This window comes from Erpetoichthys calabaricus, chromosome 11 (assembly GCF_900747795.2).
Source record: "Erpetoichthys calabaricus chromosome 11, fErpCal1.3, whole genome shotgun sequence".
NCBI lineage: Eukaryota > Metazoa > Chordata > Cladistia > Polypteriformes > Polypteridae > Erpetoichthys > Erpetoichthys calabaricus.
Window position 1 is genome coordinate 145740747 of NC_041404.2, and position 20450 is coordinate 145761196.

General features: G+C 43.8%; 3 protein-coding genes across 3 annotated transcripts in view; all 3 read left to right on the forward strand.

The window, feature by feature from the left end:
• The window catches only part of LOC114661408 (dynein regulatory complex subunit 3-like), a 53446-nt gene extending 41677 nt beyond the window's left edge, over nt 1-11769 (forward strand). Inside the window, exons 9-12 of the mRNA XM_028814618.2 lie at nt 1155-1225; nt 3421-3544; nt 6120-6251; nt 11650-11769. Of these exons, the coding sequence (XP_028670451.1) occupies nt 1155-1225; nt 3421-3544; nt 6120-6251; nt 11650-11757 (435 nt within the window). The 3' untranslated portion in view covers nt 11758-11769. The remainder of the gene's footprint in view (nt 1-1154; nt 1226-3420; nt 3545-6119; nt 6252-11649) is intronic.
• The window catches only part of LOC114661106 (retinoic acid-induced protein 1), a 684250-nt gene that overhangs the window by 362387 nt on the left and 301413 nt on the right, over nt 1-20450 (forward strand).
• LOC114661107 (dynein regulatory complex subunit 3-like) overlaps nt 13906-20450 on the forward strand; it is a 34603-nt gene continuing 28058 nt past the window's right edge. Inside the window, exons 1-3 of the mRNA XM_028814243.2 lie at nt 13906-14182; nt 16613-16729; nt 16880-17046. Coding sequence (XP_028670076.1) covers nt 14023-14182; nt 16613-16729; nt 16880-17046 — 444 coding nt within the window. The 5' untranslated portion in view covers nt 13906-14022. The remainder of the gene's footprint in view (nt 14183-16612; nt 16730-16879; nt 17047-20450) is intronic.

Genomic DNA, 20450 nt, shown 5'->3' on the forward strand with positions numbered 1-20450 from the left:
GGTCGAGTTCTCAAGTTGAACTGATTTCTAAAGACAAAATGGCGTCTTTATAGACCGGGTCCCAGAAGTGATGTCATCTTGGATGCCGGGACCGGAAATGATGTTTCAAGATGGCGCCAGAACCGGAAGTGGTAACATCTTTCAGGGTCGCCGATCCCAGAAGTGACATTTTTTCGAGGTGAGCGGAACCAGGAGTGAAATTTTTCGGGGTGCCAGCACCGGAAGTGACATCTTTAAAAGAGAAATCAGGAAGGTTTTCCTCGTATTTGGTCTGCAGAGAAAACAGAGGAAGGTTTAGCGCACCCCGCCACCCGCTGGCCTGGCATGGAATTACCTTTCTTTTGCTCCACTCAGCTTCCTCCTATTCCCACGTGTGTGACACCTGCTGTTCAGATTCTGCTTTGAAGATCTTTGCCGCTAGAGGGTCACACTGAGCAGACTCCAAGCCTGTGACGTTCACCATTATTGATGACTTGCCATGTTACTTGTCAAAGATAGGTAATACAATAAATTAAAAAATACTTGATAACTGATATCTCCTACCCTACATGTACCCTCAGATCTCCTCCTATGCTTTTCCTCGGTATCTAGGTGGGTCTGAACCTCTTGTCACTTTGTGGCATTGCCTGCTGTCCGCTTTTTGACTACCACCAATGGTAAATGGGAGACCACTGCCGGCCGTGAAAATATTTCCCATCTTTGAAGGCGACTCTCAGCGTTCCTCCCTCAACTTCCTTTCTCATTCTCATGTTTCTCTGCCTCTCTTGTACAGCGAGTCCTCTCTCAATCATGTTTCCATACAGACTGCTTCTTAATCTCTATCATTCTGAGGCGCCTTGCTCACCTCTCTGTCCACTTTTTGTTCACCGCCAATGGAAAACCGGCCCCTGATTACCCACATCATCATTCCTATTCTTTTGAATATTTCCCATCTTTGAAGGCGACTCTCAGCGTCCCTCCCACACCTTTACTCGGTATCCTCATGTGTCTCTCAACCTCTCCTGCCCAGCGTTTCTTCTGTTGGTCGCATCACTACATCCAAACTGACCAATTGGACCAACCAGACGCATGCGCACAGACACTTTTCTCTATCAAGTAAATGAAGATTTGTAAATAAGAGATAACTAAACTGACGGAAAACCTTCTATTTTTAGGACATAAATGAAGAATTTGAAAAGAACATCACAGAGATGACTGCAAGCTTCATTGAATTTGTTCAGGGCATATATCCTTTTATTGAACTCGACAAGAGGTGTCGTACGAGAAGATTGGATTCTTCTTTTATGAATCCAATACCAAATGGTATACAACACAGACATAGGCATTGCATTTGTCATTCCAACAGATAGATCATCACAAACATTAACACTGCTTTTTTGACTCCAACCGTCAGGCATAAAATGGTAAGACTACACCTTTCTAATAGTGAATAGAAAAAGTATTCACTCTCCTTGGAAGTTTTCACATTTTATTTTTATAGAACACAAATCATTTGGGTTTTTAATACTGATTAACAGAAACTGATCTCTGCAAAGTGTTTAAAATTAGTCAAATAAATCAGATAACGAGTCAAAACATGGAACTGAGTCACCTTCAGCTGCAGCATGAACCGAGCCAAAGAGGTTTTGGACTTCACTGGGTAACATAATAAAATACGAGAGATTACACAGCAATACCAGGAGATCAAAATGCAGCGGAGAGCCCTGATAGGATGAGATTACATGGTGTGTAAGACCTCTGACAAGATCGGGTTCCAAGGGCAAAGCGTATCGGAGTACATACAGTGCTGTGTAAGAGACAAGGCAATGAGGTCTAACCAAATTAATACCCATGAAAGTGAAGCTGTAGAACGGTGAGGACCCACAAAGGAAAAGTGAAAATTACTGAGGTATGACAAGAAAAGATTCTCGGATTCTAATTATATAGAAGAGTGAGACAGGGCAGATACAATAAATCCTCGCTATCAGCAGATTTCGTTCCTACTCATTCAGTTATCTGGTACTAGCTGTGCCACCCGTCTCAAGAAGGGTCAAAATCTAACGAATTAATGTAGACCTCAGTGTTAATGTTTGCAGTGCACTATCTACTAAAATGAATTCTGTAATGCATGTAAGTAACAAAATACATTGCATTTCTCATTCTAACAAATGGTACATGATAAATATTAACTCTCAAACCAAATGACATAACAGACATATGCATTGTGATTCCAACAGATGGCGCATCGAAAACAAACTCTTCTTTTACAAATCCAATACCAAATGGTATACAACACAGACATAGGCATTGCATTTGTAATTCCAACAGATGGATCATCACAAACATTAACACTGCTTTTATGACTCCAATACCAAATGGCATAAAACAGAGACATAGGCATTGCATTTGCCATTCTAATAAATGGTACATGATAAATATTAACTCTCATACCAAATGATATATAACAGAGATATATATGCATTGTGATTCCAACAGATGGCACATTGAAAACTAACTCTTCTTTTATGAATCCAATACCAAATGGTATACAACACAGACATAGGCATTGCATTTGTCATTCCAACAAATAGATCATCACAAACATTAACACTGCTTTTTTGACTCCAAAACCAAATGGCATATAACAGAGACATAGGCATTGCATATGTCATTCTAATAAATGGTACATGATAATTATTAACTCTCATACCAGATGACATATAACAGAGATATATGCATTGTGATTCCAACAGATGGTGCATCGAAAACTAACTCTTCTTTTACAAATCCAATACCAAATGGTATACAACAGAGACATAGGGATTGCATTTGTCATTCCAACAGATGGATCATCACAAACATTAACACTGCTTTTATGACTCCAGTACCAAATGGCATATAACAGAGACATATGCATTGCATTTGTCATTCTAACTCATGGGTCATCACAAACATTAACACTGCTTTTATGAATCTCATGCCTATTAGCATATAACAGAGACATAGGCATTGCATTTGTCATTGCAACAGATGGCACATCATAAACATTAACACTCCTTTTATAAATCTGATACCAAATGTCATACAACAGAGACATATGTATTCCATATGTCATTCCAATAAAGGGTGCACCACAAACATTAACACTGCTTTAACAAATCTCATACCAAATAACATGTAACAGAGATGTATGCATTGCATTTATCATTCCAACAGATGGCACATGGCAAGCATTAACACTGCCCACTGGGACCCCCAGAGTTAAAATTTTGGGTTCCAAAGTATTCTGTTTTACCCATATAATCCAAGAGATGCAAAATTTGGTCCAGATCAGTCATAGGGTGGAGGATTGGGCAGGGAATACAGAGACAGACAGACATTCTATTTTATACATAAACTGAAGATAGCTCTGAATCCTAATGACCCTTAACTGACCTGCACAACCGCTCAGCTGCGAGACCTGGAAAATTACCACCATGAAAAAGTACTGGAGAGCGCCACCAACACCCTGGAAAGGGCCAAAAGGAATGAATTTGATGAGGATCTTCCCAAAGAAGTCAGAATGGTGAGTCAAATTTGTTTTACATAAAACTGTACAGTGTGTGTGTGTTTGTGAGTTTCTGAGTTTAAGTGGGATTCGGAATGCATCACTGTGACTTGTAATTGCTGCTCGACACGATCACAGCTTTATTAATTACTAGCTAACATTACTGAAATACTCGGCGTTCCCCGGAAGGAAAATAAAGTGTTTTTTTTTTTAATCGTTTGAGAAAAATATTTTAAAAAACACACAACTTTAAGAATAAAAATAAATTAACAAACAATGAAGACTCACTAATGTGCTTGTCTTGCGGTCTTGTATGTATGTTATCATCCAGTTGACGCTCGGAAACGGCCAACCTGATTTAATTTAAAACGTAACAGGCGGGCGCAGCAGCGCTCAAACATAAAGAATGCTGGCAGTCACCTCCAGTTCGCCCTCTGGTGGTCGTTCCGAGTGTCAACTGGATGATAACATGCATAGAAGACTGCAAGATCACCCCCAACCCTATCCAGAACGGGGCTGGTTATGGAATAGAAGACTTACGGCTAAAAATATGCCTGGGTACACTTCGTTCAGGTATAAAAAAATTATTTAACAGGGATTCCTTATTCTATCAATTTTACAAGGGGGTGGCTTAGGGTTGATTTCACCCTACAGTACCTTTAGTCGACCAATGAGAAGCACGTGTACCAAGTGTCATGAAAATCGCTCCAGCCATTTGAAAGTGATGCTCTAACATAAATACACACAGACACACATACATTGACTTTTATCTACTGTAACACGGGCGGCACGGTGGCGCAGTGGTAGCGCTGCTGCCTCGCAGTTAGGAGACCCGGGTTCTCATTCAAACGTGGAGTTTGCATGTTCTCCCCGTGTCTGCGTGGGTTTCCTCCGGGTGCTCTGGTTTCCTCCTACAGTCCAAAGACATGCAGGTTAGGTGGATTGGCAATTCTAAATTGGCCCGTGGGTGTGTTTGTGTGTGTCCTGCTGGCACCCTGCCCGGGATTGGTTCCTGCCTTGTGCCCTGTGTTGGCTGGGATTGGCTCCAGCAGACCCCTGTGTTCGGATTCAGCGGGTTGGAAAATGTATGGATGGATAGTGTAACATAAATACACACACACATTGACTTTTATATACTGTAAAACCTTGGATTGCAAGTAATTTGGTCTGCAAGATGAGCTAAAATTGTTAATAAATTTTAACTTGATAAACAAGCGAGGTCTTGCAATACGAGTAATACATATACTCTTTGTCTGCATGCTGTGAAAGCCCCTACCAGGAGGTGCTTGGACGCCTTCACTTCATGCAGGGCTCAGCATTCCAGTTCAAGTTCAAAGTTTATTGTCCTGTGCACAGTAAGGAAACACGTTTCCCTGTACAATTAAATTCTTTCTTTGCTGTCCACACCAAATGACAAAACCAACGTATAAAGATAAACATAAATAATAAGTAGCAGATAGATAATAAGTAACGGAGGCAGCATAAAGTATAAAAACAGAATAGAAATATAAAGTGTAATGTGCAGGTAGGTGTGTGATGGACAAGTCCAATACAGTTGTGTGAGGTCGATAGAATGAGGTGACCCACGGTTATAAACTCCAGTCAGTTATTTAGGAGTCTAATGGCCTTGGGAAAGAAAGAGTTCTTTAGCCTGGAAGTCCTGCATCTCATACGTCTATACCTCCTGCCTGAGGGTAGAAGTGTGAACAGTTCGTGTTGGGGGTGAGTCGAGGCAGTTCTCCTGCGGACTCTGTAGTTGTAGATGTTGTGGGGTCCTGGTGATCTTCTCAGCAGTCTTCACCACTCTCTGCAGGCGTTTGCGGTCCATAGCAGTAGTGTTGTCGTACCACACGGTGATGCAGCTGGTCAAGATGCTCTCAACAATGCAGCTGTAAAAGTTGCCAAGGATCTTAGTCGACATACTGTACCAAACTTCCTCAGCCTCCTCAGAAAGTCCAGCCACTGTTGAGCCCTCTTGACCAGCTGTGTGGTGTTAAGTGTCCAAGTGAGGTCCTCACTGATGTAGACGCCCAGGTATTTAATGCTGCTCACCCTCTCCACTTCAAGGCCTCGGATGAACAGTGGCTGGTGAGGTCTCCTCTCCTTCCTCATGTCCACTATCATCTCCTTCGTCTTGTCTGTGTTGAGGGTGAGGTTGTTGTCCTCACACCATGACACCAGACTGTCCACCTCCCTCCTGTAGGCCGCCTCGTCCCCTCCAGTGATGCGTCCTATCACTGCGGTGTCGTCTGCGAACTTGAGGATGATGTTATATTTGTGAGAGGCGACACAGTCCTGGGTGAATAGGGTGTAGAGGATGGGGCTGAGGACGCATCCCTGTGGGGTGCCTGTGTTTGTGATAATGGTGGCTGAAATCCTATTACCAATCCTGACAGACTGGGGCCTGCCACTCAGAAATTCTAGGAGCCATTCACAGAGGGTGGGGTGCAGGCCAAGTGCAGACCGCCACAATCATTTTTAAAAAATCACATGACATAATTTGCACCTCTCCGTCCCCAATCCCCACCCATGATTACAGCTACCCTGTCTCTTGTAGTCATGATTGTTCATGTTGCCTTTTTGTCTTTTGCAGCTGTTCGTCGATAAAGACACCATCATGAATGCGGTCAGCAGCTCTCACGACCTTCACCTTCTGAAGATCGACAACAGAGAGGATTCTCTCGTCACGAGGGCCAACAAGTGGTGCACAGGTCTCATCACACAGGTAAGGAGCCGGGCAGAAGGCCAACGTGTACCTGGGATGTTTTGAGGGTCTTTGGCAATAAAAAACCTCCTTGTGTTTCTCTTCAGAATGGGTGGGATTGTTTAGAATTCAAAATTCAACTGGGGAAACATGGTACGTAAAGATCTGTGTCATCTGCACCAGGAGAGGCTCTGAACTGTCGCTTTACCTCAACTGTAATCCAAAGCAGGGGTCTTGTTCAAACAGTGGACGCCACAAGCCCCTACAACAAACCCTGAACTTAAGGTTCGTGGGGGTAAGGCCAGGTACACCAGGGTCCCTAATCTTAAAATAGTGTAAGGGTCCCTAATCTTAAAGTTGAACCCTGGTGTATACTGATTACGTCTGCTTTTTGAACAATACCCCAAAGCAGAAATTTGCACCCATTAAAAAGTGAGGGCTGATTGGCCACACTGCATCTCCTCCTCCATTGGTTAGAACGTTGACGTTGCATTCAAATACACCCAGTGCTACTACGATAATCAAAAACATTTTAATTAAAAGTATTGTGTTAGGTTTGTTGTTATTTTAAAAAGCCATCGAACTACGCAGCACGTGCTACTTTTAAGACTTTATCCCCAGCACTGCTCCCGAGATTGTGCTGTTGATCTTAACACTGCAGGTTCAGCTCTTCAACAGAAGTGTAGCAAATTAGATAGATAGATAGATAGATAGATAGATAGATAGATAGATAGATAGATAGATAGATAGATAGATAGATAGATAGATAGATAGATAGATGTGAAAGGCACTATATGATAGATAGATAGATAGATAGATAGATAGATAGATAGATAGATAGATAGATAGATAGATAGATAGATAGATGTGAAAGGCACTATATGATAGATAGATAGATAGATAGATAGATAGATAGATAGATAGATAGATAGATAGATAGATAGATAGATAGATGTGAAAGGCACTATATGATAGATAGATAGATAGATAGATAGATAGATAGATAGATAGATAGATAGATAGATAGATAGATAGATAGATAGATAGATAGATAGATAGATGTGAAAGGCACTATATGATAGATAGATAGATAGATAGATAGATAGATAGATAGATAGATAGATAGATAGATAGATAGATAGATAGATAGATAGATAGATAGATACTTTATTAATCCCAAGGGGAAATTCACATACTCCAGCAGCAGCATACTGATAAAGAACAATTTTAAATTAAAGATTGATAACAATGCAGGTATAACAGACAGACAATAACTTTGTATAATGTTAAATGTTAACGTTTACCACCCTGGGTGGAATTGAAAAGTCGCATAGTGTGGGGGAGGAACGATCTCCTCAGTCTGTCAGTGGAGCAGGATGGTGACAGCAGTCTGTCGCTGAAGCTGCTCCTCTGTCTGGAGATGATCCTGTTCAGTGGATTCTCCATAATTGACAGGAGTCTGCTCAGCGCCCGTCGCTCTGCCACGGATGTCAAACTGTCCAGCTCCATGCCTACAATAGAGCCTGCCTTCCTCACCAGTTTGTCCAGGCATGAGGCGTCCCTCTTCTTTATGCTACCTCCCCAGCACACCACCGCGTAGAAGAGGGCACTCGCCACAACCATCTGGTAGAACATCTGCAGCATCTTATTGCAGATGTTGAAGGACGCCAGTCTTCTAAGGAAGTATAGTCGAATCTGTCCTCTCTTGCACAGAGCATCAGTATTGGCAGTCCTGTCCAGTTTATCATCCAGCTGCACTCCCAGGTATTTATAGGTCTGCACCCTCTGCACACAGTCACCTCTGATGATCACGGGGTCCATGAGGGGTCTGGTCCTCCTAAAATCCACCACCAGCTCCTTGGTTTTGCTGGTGTTCAGGTGTAGGTGGTTTGAGTCGCACCATTTAACAAAGTCCTTGATGAGGTTCCTATACTCCTCCTCCTGCCCACTCCTGATGCAGCCCACCATAGCAGTGTCGTCAGTGAACTTTTTGCACGTGGCAGGACTCTGAGTTGTATTGGAAGTCTGATGTATATAGGCTGAACAGGACCAGAGAAAGTACAGTCCCCTGCGGCGCTCCTGTGTTGCTGACCACAATTTCAGACCTGCAGTTCCCAAGACGCACATACTGAGGTCTGTCTGTAAGATAGTCCACGATCCATGCCACCAGGTATGAATCTACTCCCATTTCTGTCAGCTTGTCCCTAAGGAGCAGAGGTTGGATGGTGTTGAAGGCCCTTGAGAAGTCCAGAAACATAATTCTTACAGCACCACTGCCTCTGTCCAAGTGGGAGAGGGACGTCGGTGTAGCATGTAGATGATGGCATCCTCCGCTCCCACCTTCTCCTGGTATGCGAACTGCAGAGGGTCGAGGGCGTGGCGGACCTGTGGCCTCAGGTGGTGAAGCAGCAGCCACTCCATGGTCTTCATCACATGTGACGTCAGTGCGACAGGCCGGAAGTCGTTCAGCTCACTAGGACGTGATACCTTTGGGACTGGGGTGATGCAAGATGTTTTCGAAAGCCTCGGGACTCTCCCTTGTTCCAGGCTCAGGTTGAAGATGCTCTGTAGAGGACTCCCCAGCTCCGATGCACAGACCTTCAGCAGTCATGGTGATACTCCATCTGGACCCGCTGCTTTGCTGGCACAAAGTCTCAAATTATGAAGGAATAGTGCAATTGCCCGAGCGTTTGCCTTAGGAAATGTATCTTTGTGGATGCTGTTACATGGATGAAACTAAGCAGGTGAACAGAGGGCAATGGACACATGTAGACTACTAAATCCTTATCTGTGTGTTTTTGTGGTCTCATCCGTTGTAAGAGATGGACGTCTAGGACAGACGTCCGCAGGCAGAAGTGTTATTTAACTTTTTTTTTTACAGTCATTCAGCAGTATTCTGTATTTAATGAGCCCTGTAGGTGTCAAGCAACAAAAAAATCCATCCATCCATCCATTATCCAACCTGCTATATCCCAACTACAGGGTCACAGGGGTCTGCTGGAGCCAATCCCAGCCAACACAGGGCGCAAGGCAGGAAACAAACCCTGGGCAGGGTGCCAGCCCACCGCAGGGCACACACACACACACACACCAAGCACACACTAGGGACAATTTAGGATTGCCAATCCACCTGACCTGCATGTCTTTGGACTGTGGGAGGAAACCCACTCAGACACGGGGAGAACATGCAAACTCCACACAGGGAGGACCCAGGAAGCGAACCCAGGTCTCCTTACTGCAAGACAGCAGCGCTACCACTGCGCCACCGTGCCACCCCAACAAAAAAAATGAATTACATAACTCGGTTGAATCAATTATTAACTCGTTCGAATGGATTATTTTTCATTTTTTTCCCTGACTCTTATTTTAGTAGTGCAGAGCCCCGTTCCATGTTAATTCAATGGTTAATACAACCATTGTGTATTTCAACGTAACATTTTCCCTTCCTACGTGTAAGACTTTACAGTTCCTTACCCACAAACCTGCCCAAGCCTGTACAGTGTCCAAGTCCCTCTGTAATGACTCAGTGCATTCTCGATTATCTGCCAGTCCACCAAGCTTGGTAGCATTTGAAAACTTGAGCACCTTGTTCTTTATATTCCTATCCAAAGCATTTATATTTATTAAAAACAGCAGTGGCCCCAGCACTGACTCCCCTACTGGACACCCAATTCTGAGGTTCCTCAGTTTTCCTCCTACAGCGCTCTTGTCCAGTGAGCCCTCTTTCAGTTGTGTTTCCATACAGACTGCTTCTTAGCTTCTATCATTTTGGGACGCCTTGCTCTCCCTCCTGTCCACTTTTTCATTGCTATCAATGGTAGACGCCCCCCCCCCCATTACCCATTGTGAAAAGATGATTCCTTTCTTTCAAATATTTCCCATCTTTGAAGATGACTTTCAGCGTTCCTCCTACATCTTTACTTTGGTATCCTCATGTGTCTCAACCTCTCTTGCCCAGCATTTCTCTGTTGATTGCATCACTAGAGCCAAACTGACCAATAGGACCAACCGGAGACAGACAGACACACCCACACACACACTGACAGACAGTATCGTTTTATTATATTGTAGAAGATGTGTATACCATTGGCTGTCATTTCAAGGCACCTTCTTTACCTTCTGCCCACTTTTTGACTACCACCAATGGTGGACAGTCCCCATTACCTGCTGTGAAGCCGTCATTTGTATTCAGACAAATACTTCTTCTCTTTGAAGGCGACTCTCAGCGTTCCTCCTACACGTTTCTTTGGTATCCTCATATTTCTCAATCTCTCTTTCCCTATACTTCCTATCTCAATTGTATTACCGTAAAGCCTGCTTCACAGACTCTTGTCATTTCAAGGCACCTATCTGGTCTAATATCTGCTTTTTGACTACCACCAATGGTGGACGGTCCCCATTACCTGCTGTGAAGCCATCATTTTGTATTCAGACAAATACTACTTCTCTTTGAAGGCGACTCTCAGCGTTCCTCCTACACGTTTCTTTGGTATCCTCGTGTGTCTCAATTTCTCTTTCCCTGTACTTCCTCTCTCAAGTCTGCTTCTCAAACTGGTCTGCTATCTGCTTCTTGACGACCCCCAATGGTAGATGAGCCCTCATTAACTGCTGTGAAACCATCATTCGTATTCTTGAGAATATTTCCCATCTTTGCAGATGACTCTCAGTGTGCCTCCTATGCCTTTACTCCCCCTTGTGTGTCTCAAATGGTCTTGTCCAGCACTTCCTGTGTTGATCGCATCACTAAAGCCAAGCTGACCAATCAGACCAAAGCCAAGCTGACCAATCAAATTGCTCAGAGGGACCAGACACACACAGTAATATTCTATCATCCAGTAGATGATCTGTTATGTCAGCGTACTGATGAAGGAGACAAACATCCAGACAGAACAGGGTCAAAAGCGGGAGGTCAACAATAGGTGAGTCAAAGCCAAAACAAGAGCTAAAATACATAGGAAAAAATATGGCGAGCAAAAGTCAAACCCAAGGGAACATTTAATCAAAACAAGACCGTAGCAAGTGTTTGGAAGAATAGGTTTGTTATCCGCAGCTCGGCTAAGGAAGAGGCCCCTCTTGGCCAACCCTTCAAACTGTTGTGCCCCAAGAATGTTGACAGCTGACCTAATGATGGGAGACCCTGAAATGGCAACAATCATGAAAAAACAAAATGGCAGTTGAACCACATCATAATAGTAAAATAAAAAACTTAAAACAAATGAGAAAATCACATCAGAATTGTAATCTGTAACCCCAAAATCTGCACAACGAGTGTCAGATCAATGAAATCAGTCCTGGAAAAAATAAGAATAGAAGTCAGTTTATAACAGTGTCTCATTCATGGGTGTCACAGGCCAGACTGATTATTACAGGGTACCACTGTGGCTCAAACAACCACTTCTGTCCTTTGATTTCTCTACAGGTGCATCGAGAGGAAAAGTCTCGCAATCGCAACCGTGTGTCGGAGATTCACCAGTACGTTCAACATCTGAGGGCAGCGGCAATAAAAAGGATAATGCTCGAGGAGTGACACCTGCAGGGCTGTATGGGAGGGCAGCCCTCTTGGGGGTCTGTCATGTGGAGATTCCGTCTGACTCGGAAGTGCTTCACAGATGCAATATTTTTGGATAAGAACTGTCCTCAAGGTGAAGCTTGTAAAGGAGCTCCCCTGTCTCAGCCATTGGAGTTGGAGTCAGGAGTGGAAGAGGACACAACTCACCTGGAGAGGAATGGAGGAGAACAAGAAAACAAAGAAAAAAAAAGAATTTCATTGTGTTGTATGTAGTCGTGTGTTGTGCTACGTGAAGGCGGCTGAAGAAAATAAAAGAGCCTTTTGAACCTGAACCTTGTGTTTGAGTACTTGTGATCTCTGTTAGGGGTGTGGAATGCCCCTACAGGTTCACAATAGTAAATTGAACATTCTAAACATTTTAAATACCTCCTGCTTATCTTTTTATAATATGGTGCCTTTCACTTCTACTGATCTATCTGTGATCCGCCATTCACAGCTATCAGTTTACCTATTGCAGCTCCTTTCTTACCTGTCTTGTATAGCGCCTCACCTATCATTAAATGAATAACTCGATAAACGCATATGAATGGCACCATGTAATAGACAGACAGATATGAAAGAAGTAATATAATTGATAGATGGATAGATATGAAGGGGACTATAAAATATATAGATATATATATATGAAATGCACTATATATGTAATAAATTGTGATAGATAGATCTGAAAGACACTATATAAAGGATAGATCAATATTAAAGAGACTATATAATATATATGTGAATTGCACTATGTAACAGATAGATAGATAGTCTATAACAAATAGATATTTTTATTCTTAAAACCAAACTATTAAAACTGTATTAAAAGCACAAGATCCAAACACTGAAAAAACAAATGCAGAAAACATTAATAATTCAACAATAAGGACTTCTAAACACACTCATTCAAACCAATATTCATTATATAAATCCCCACAAAATCTCTCCCGTTCGTTCTCTCCACTCCACATTTCCACCCCTTCCTTACAATAATACGACAGACAGACAGACAGACAGACAGACAGACAGACAGACAGATAGATAGATAGATAGATAGATAGATAGATGTGAAAGGCACTATATAATAGATAGATAGATAGATAGATAGATAGATAGATAGATAGATAGATAGATAGATAGATAGATAGATAGATAGATCCTCCATAACTTTTATTGTAGATAGATAGATAGATAGATAGATAGATAGATAGATAGATAGATAGATAGATAGATCCTCCGTAACTTTTATTGTAGATAGATAGATAGATAGATAGATAGATAGATAGATAGATAGATAGATAGATAGTTCCGCCATTACTTTTATTGTCATTAACCTTTACAGAGTTACTTTACCTTATTAGATTATGTCTGTGCAAATATCCTAGTATCGAAATTTACTGAAATTAAACCTTATTTTTTAGTATTTGTATATTTCAATATTTTCATTTACACTGAAGCTTTTGTTCTCTCCCCATCGGTTCCCTGGTATTGTACACATTATTTAAACATTGTATTTTCTAAAGATGCGTCTTCAATACCCCTGACGCTACAGCAACGAATCTTGGACGGGACGCCATTCCTCTCAGAACTGCCGGAGGGTTTTGCATTTCCATATTCCACCAGACGGTAGATCTTTGCAGGATGTTTGAGCCTTATGCCCCGATGCGATTATGAGAGGACTGCGTCAATGATTTGCCACATTTTTGTTGTTAATGAATTAATATCCAGTAAAAATAATAACGAACCTGCCTCGCGTCTCATACCTCAGTGATTGAGTACCTTAAGACGAACTTCTGCTAATAATGACACTCGAGGGTGTAGAGGGATTGGACAAGCCTCATGTCAATCACTTTCGTGGCCGGCCCATTCTCCGCACCAGGGTTTTTATTGGATGCGCTCTAACTCGGTTACGGCTCTGTAGGTCGCTCGGTTTGTTCTCCGGTCTTAAAATCGTTCTATCGCAGCCCAGAAATATTACAATAAGATATACTTAAATCATATTCATATGTGTGTCAATTAATAAAAAATGCAATTTATTAAAAAAATGATTTATACGTATGTACAGGTAATCGAGTTTTAAGGTAACTTGGTTTCCTAGCAACGCCGACGCCTTGGCCAGGAGGTAAAGGGGGCGGGAGGGGAGGAATAGACAGGAGCACAGGGCCCCCAGCTATCCCACGCCGCGGAGCTGCTAGAGCTGTGATTTCAATCCCTGAGAAGTCACCGTAAGTTTTCAACACCATGAGCCGCCTGTACGACACCATCGAGCCCAATGTGGTCTCCGACGAGATGTTGCAACAGGCCGTGCAGGAGCAGGGACCCCAGGGGCAAGCCGGCATAATCGCTAAGGAGGAAGGGATTCTCTTTAAAGACGTCGAGCGCCTGCGCCTGGACTACAGAAGTACGTAAGACACAACTTTCTAATGTAGAGATGATCCACCGCTGCAAGCTAGACTATCGTTGGGCGTGAGGTTGGGAGAACGAATGGCACAAACAATGCAGTTGATATTATCAGAATTATTAATAATTGTAGCTTGATTCAATACAAAAATCAGAATGATCGTCATAGAAATAATTTCAAAAATGTGCGTAAATAAAACGAATGAGTGCTCATGATGATGCAGCTATAGCGCCCTCTCCGTAGGATTTGATTTCTGGCACCGAATATCCCGCCTGTTTTGTTTTGCTACGTTTCCATGGCAGTGAGACGCGACTGCTGCTGCTGCGCTCACTGCCCGGCACCCTGGGTACACTGTGCCAGATCTCGTTAAAAACGACGGACCTCAGGGGTAACGGATCTGTCTGATCGCAGTTATGTAGAGCTTGGCCAACTTGTGTTCAGTGAATCGCTCTATTATGAACAAGTAGTAGCTTTTTAATTGGATTTTATTAATCTTTGTATCTTGATACCGCATGTTACCAGATTCTCTTTAACTGAAAGATGTGCTAATGTGGAGCGGAGAACGAGCAGTTTTCCATTTTTCGACGATGTGTGCCGGCAGTGTGTGCAAACACGACCCTGTACCCCTAGAACATTTTCTAACAATTTTCCAAAATACTAAACAACATGGACAGGCTGGTTACGTTGGTACCAGAATGATGAGCGAAGGGCTGAATATAACACAACAGATCATCAAAACACAAGGAAGACGTGCAGAAACATTCAAAATGCATCTGTTTATTGTCCTGCACTCATTACAATATTATTCTCGCCCTTCCTCCACCCCTTTTAGTCTATGGGTGTCCGTTTCTTCAATTTAAAGTTAGCAATAGCAGGCACAACTCTTCCTCCATCAGCAGAGTCTCATATCCTCTGCGGTGACATTATTAGCCATGCGACACTGATCAACCACCGTCACTTATTGACTAGACAACGGTTAAACGGGTCGCAACAAGTAGAAATGTGTTTTGGTTGCTTACTACGCAGGCGCGCCGGCTTCACGTGGTAACTATAAACCAGGCTGAACGGCGCTGGCCGATCTGTTTTGCACATGCGCATATATTTAACCGCTTATACACGCATGCGTGGTGTCACTGCCCGAAATGTAACTCCAATACTCCCACGCGCGTTTAGAAAAGAAACAAAAAACTCGTAGAATTTTCATTTGGGGGTACATTAGCTGACAATAATGAGGATATTATAGGAATACGGCCCTGTTCTGTATAGGTTCTTTGTTCATTGTGTCTTCACTGCTGGATTCAGCATGTCCTGTTCCTCTACTCCATACAAGTATGGCGTCCAAAAAAAAAAACAAGTAGTATATAACGATGATCCCTGGCATCGCAGGTTTAATGGTTAGTGGTAGTAACAGGAGCGTTGGACAGGAGTGAGATAAAGGACTCAGAGGGAGGCACGGGGGTGCATTGGTCAGCACTGCTGTCTCACAGCTCAGGTGACATTATTTGGCCACAATAATCGGTCAAGCATAGTTGGCAGAGGCTTCCCTGGCTCTCTCATGGACACTTAGACCACTGCACCATTATAATCCACGGCGTTCTCCATCCCCATTGACTTCAATGCATTTCGCAGAGTTTGTCGAAAATTCCCTAACCTTTCCGAGTTTTCACCAAATTTCAAGTCAAGTTGGGGAGCATGCACTGGTACATCACTTTGCCGCACCCACCACACGACGAAACAGATCGGGATCCCGGGTGGCAACCCCCCAGGCTGACACGCTGTCCAGTCCCACCCTCCGGAAATGACCCTGTATCTGCCACAGCCAGGTATTACATGGGCGACCCCTTGGCCTGGTCCAGCCACTCTGGTCCCCAACAATGAGGATCCAATGGATCACCCTCGGGGGGGGGGAACATGTCACATGGCCGTAGTGCCGTAACTGACACTCCCTCACAGGTCATGTGCCTCATTCGGGACGCCATGAGCAACACAAAGTCAAACCAACGGTACCCAAGGATTCTCCGGAGAGACACAATACCAAAGGAGTCCAGTCTTCATCTCAGGTCACTGGATAGAGTCCATGTCTCACAACCATATAGCAAGACAGGAAGCACCAGGACTCCAAAGACTTGGACCTTTGTCCTTTTGCAGAGATATCGGGAGCGCCACACATCCCTTTCCAGCGACCTCATGACCCCCCATGCTCTCCCAATCCCAAGTGGGGTTTTCCCATCACTAGTCCTTAATAAGACTGTTAGATCATCAGGAGTGTTATGGATATTCTGAACATTATTAGTGACAGTGAGTCTCCCTGGAAGATTCCTCGTCTGATGTGGTCTTGGCCTCACACAGTGAGCAGGAACTTACACTTGCTTGTTCATTTTCTCAGTCATCTTGTGGTATGATGGTGATGACGATGATCTTAATTTGTAGACATCCTGAAGATTGAAAATCTTTGGCAGTTCACAAATCTGACCAAACTACAAATGGACAACAACATCATTGAGAAGATAGAAGGTCTGGAATGTCTGGTCAACTTGGTCTGGCTGGGTGAGTAAGAAAGATCTGTGGATTCATTCATCAGTGCATCCTTTTATCTTTGTTATATAACACCTTACACTGCACACACCATCATAAAGCACTTCAACGGAACACAATATTGGAGCCACCCGTCTTTACTTATCCATGTTGTTTCTCCAGATCTCTCTTTTAACAACATTGAGGTGATCGATGGCTTGGACTCCCTGGTCAAGTTAGAGGATCTCAGCTTGTACCACAACCGCATCTCTAAAATTGAAAATCTGGACAACCTGAAGAAACTGCAGTTCTTCTCCATTGGGAACAATGACGTGGACAAACTCGAAAACGTGAGAATACTTTTTATCACATATTTTGGGGCGAGTTGACATCAAGACCCCACACCTGGCGAGCCAAAGGCCTCACTCACATCATGATTACATTCTTCTATAAATTTAGGCTTAATGCTCTTGGATTTAAGAACTATAGGAACATGCGGCCCCATTAGAACATTTCCATCTGTCATAATGTCCACCAGCATTGAACTTTAGTAAATCTGAGCTTTATAAAAACAGTGGTAGGCATTGCTGCCTCACAGGTCCAGTCGTGGGTTCACATCCCAGCCCAGTCACCATCTCTGTGAAGCCGGAATGTTCTGATCATTTGGCTCTCCACCAACACCCCAAAGCCACAGGTGTTACATTAACTGGCAGGCCAAATTGCTGCCAATGGACTGGTGCTCCTCATCTGCTTTCCACCCAGTGCTGCTAGGATGTGCTTTTTGGATTAAGGATGTTCCGGAATAGGTGGATGGATCAAAGCAGTAAGAAGTAGGGTCCAGGGTGCCTCACATACGCCCCCTTGTGGCAGGACTTAAACAGTAGAACATCATAACACACAACATTTCCAAATCTGTTTAATCCAATTCAAGGTTGAAAGGGGCTGAGGCTTATTCTAGTAGCATTGGGTGGAAGGCAGGAACCAACCCTGGAAGGGGTGCCAGTCCATCACCAAAGCACACTCACCCAAGCCCAGTTTAGAGCTGCTAATGGAGCCAGTTGAGGTGTGGGATCACCTGGAGAAAAAGACTTGGGAAGAACCAGACAGGATTGCCTTCGTTGACTTCTCACATTGATGAGTCTTGGTTGCCCAACACCCTATGGGCAGTTCCCTCCTCAGACCACTGTCCTTAGGTACGAGGGCTAACCGTTGGCAGCCCACAAGCCTTCCCATTTTGGAAAGGTTCTGACTCGGTCGTCTGGACATAACGATTTGCTCTTTATGAAAGTTGCTCAGGTCTTTTCCCCTGCCCTTATCATCTGAATTCAACACGTTGAATATGAGTACTGGCGGCACGATGGCGCAGTGGGTAGCGCTGCTGCCTCGCAGTAAGGAGACCTGGGTTCGCTTCCCGGGTCCTCCCTGTGTGGAGTCTGCATGTTCTCCCCGTGTTTGTGTGGGTTTCCTCCCACAGTCCAAAGACATGCATTGGCGATCCGAAATTGTCCCTAGTGTGTGCTTGGTGTGTGTGTGCCCTGCGGTGGGCTGGCGCCCTGCCCGGGGTTTGTTTCCTGCCTTGCGCCCTGTGCTGGCTGGGATTGGCTTCAGCAGACCCTGTAGTTAGGATATAGCAGGTTGGATGATGGATGGATGGATGATTAATCCCATTGTTTCTGAGTCTATGTGTATGAGTGGGGCGAGTCGGCCCAAGGCAGGGTGCGTTCCCTGTTGTTCCCACCAAACAGATATATAAATCACCGTCCCTGTAGCGGTGTGAATTGTAGCATCTCCGTGACCGCTACAACTTTCAGAATCCACTGTGCAAATCAGTTAGTATGAACTACAGTTAAACAAGACTTTAGAGAAACAAGGACAGGAAAAATCAAAGGAAAAACAAATGTCTGCACTTGCAATCCTCCTAGGCAGGCCTTGCGCCCTGTGACCCTGTGGTTAGGATGTAGCGGGTTGGATAATGGATGGATGAATATGAGTACCGTACGAAATTCCCTGCTTTATGCTGAACCTAGACAAGACACGCCTCACAAGACTATCGCACATGCACGCCGTTTTGTTCCTGAATTGTAATGCGCTCACCGTCTCTGCCTGCTTGTTTGCGTTTTTTTCATGTTATACTTTGCTGCTACTTTTTGTAACTCTGTTTTATTGTGCGTTACTGACAAAGTAAGTTGTTTTCTTTTTTGCACTGTTCAATGTAGCTTAATATCTTCTGTCGTACATGGCTGGGGGTCAGACCCGGCCGGGATGCCTGGAAGGACTGGGTTGTGGCGTATTTGTCCTCCGGGCCACGAGGGGGCAACCTCCCTGGAGTAGGAAGGCTCAAGACGGTTGGGGCCTCTGGTCACCGCCAGGGGGAGCCCAGGACTTATTCGCTTCCACCACACCCATGGAGGATGATCCTTCCAGGGTCACCCGGAGTGCTTCCAGGTGCTCTCCTGACTCTTCTGCCACACCAGGAAGTGACGTCAGGCAGAGCACCTGGAGCTCATCCGGGTGAGAATAAAAGGGGACGCCTCCCTCCAATCAAGGAGCTGGAGTCGGGAGCAGGAGCAGGAGCAGGACAAAGCTGCTGGAGAGAGAGAGTGCAGGTGGCCCAGGAACAAGGACAGAGAAGGCCCAGGAGAAGGGAGACTGGGGCTAGAAGCACGTTGTGAGTTGTGCGGGACTGAGTAGTGTTGCTGAGTGGAGAAGAAAATAAAAGAATTTTGATAAAGATGCAGTGTCGGTCTGATGGTGTCCGGTCAAACCTCACACTTCGCTAATATTGCAACTTATACCGTGTTTCCCCGAAAATAAGACCGGGTCTTATATTCATTTTTGCTCCAAAAGATGCTTATTTTCAGGGGATATCTTATACAGTATTTATTCATGTACAGTCATGTCATCTTCTTCTGGAATATCATCATAACTCTCCACATTCAAACCCTGAATTTATTGCTACGCTTTTAGGATCCTCTGGAATCGATGTGCGCGCTTCGATGTTTGATGAATGGTTCGATGTGGTGAAGCAAAATGCCGACATACAAATGTATTCATGTTGCTTTGATATTCAAGCGTCGCATATTCCCCAAAGTAATGACACGATGTATTCTAAAAGTCTCCCATACCATCTTTTTTTTTTTTTTTGTACCTTCACAATACGATCAGAATGTACGGCGGCGTATCTGAGCCACAGAGAAAAAGAAAATAAGGACATAATGAAAATGTTTATTTTGTGATTAAAGTGGAAATGTCAGCTCGAAATGTCCTCTTTAACCTCGTAGTTTACTTTATCATTAAAGCACACCGTCATAAACGTCATCTTAAAACCGACCCAGTTGTTAAATCGCTACGAGCTTCTGGGACTTCCTCCAACCTGACAGCAGCAGCAAGCAGCATCGCCACACAGAACACATTAAATTTATAATATTCCAGCTCTCTGCACATTTAGAATTCTTAGATTTACAGTATACTTGATATCACTTTCATGATGAAATGCATTAAAGTAGGCCTATGTATGTTGCATTTTACAGATAAATCGGTAATTTCATTTAAATAATGAATATTATTAATAGTTACACATATGGAGTGGCACGGTGGCAGAGCGGTAGCGCTGCTGTCTCGCAGGGAGTCACGTCCCTTGTGTTCCCTGCCTGGAGTTTGCATGTTTTTCCTGATGGCTTTCCACAGTGGGCTCAGTTTTCCATCCAAAGACATGAAGGTTTGGGGATTTGGTGAAGCTACAATGACGCCAGGG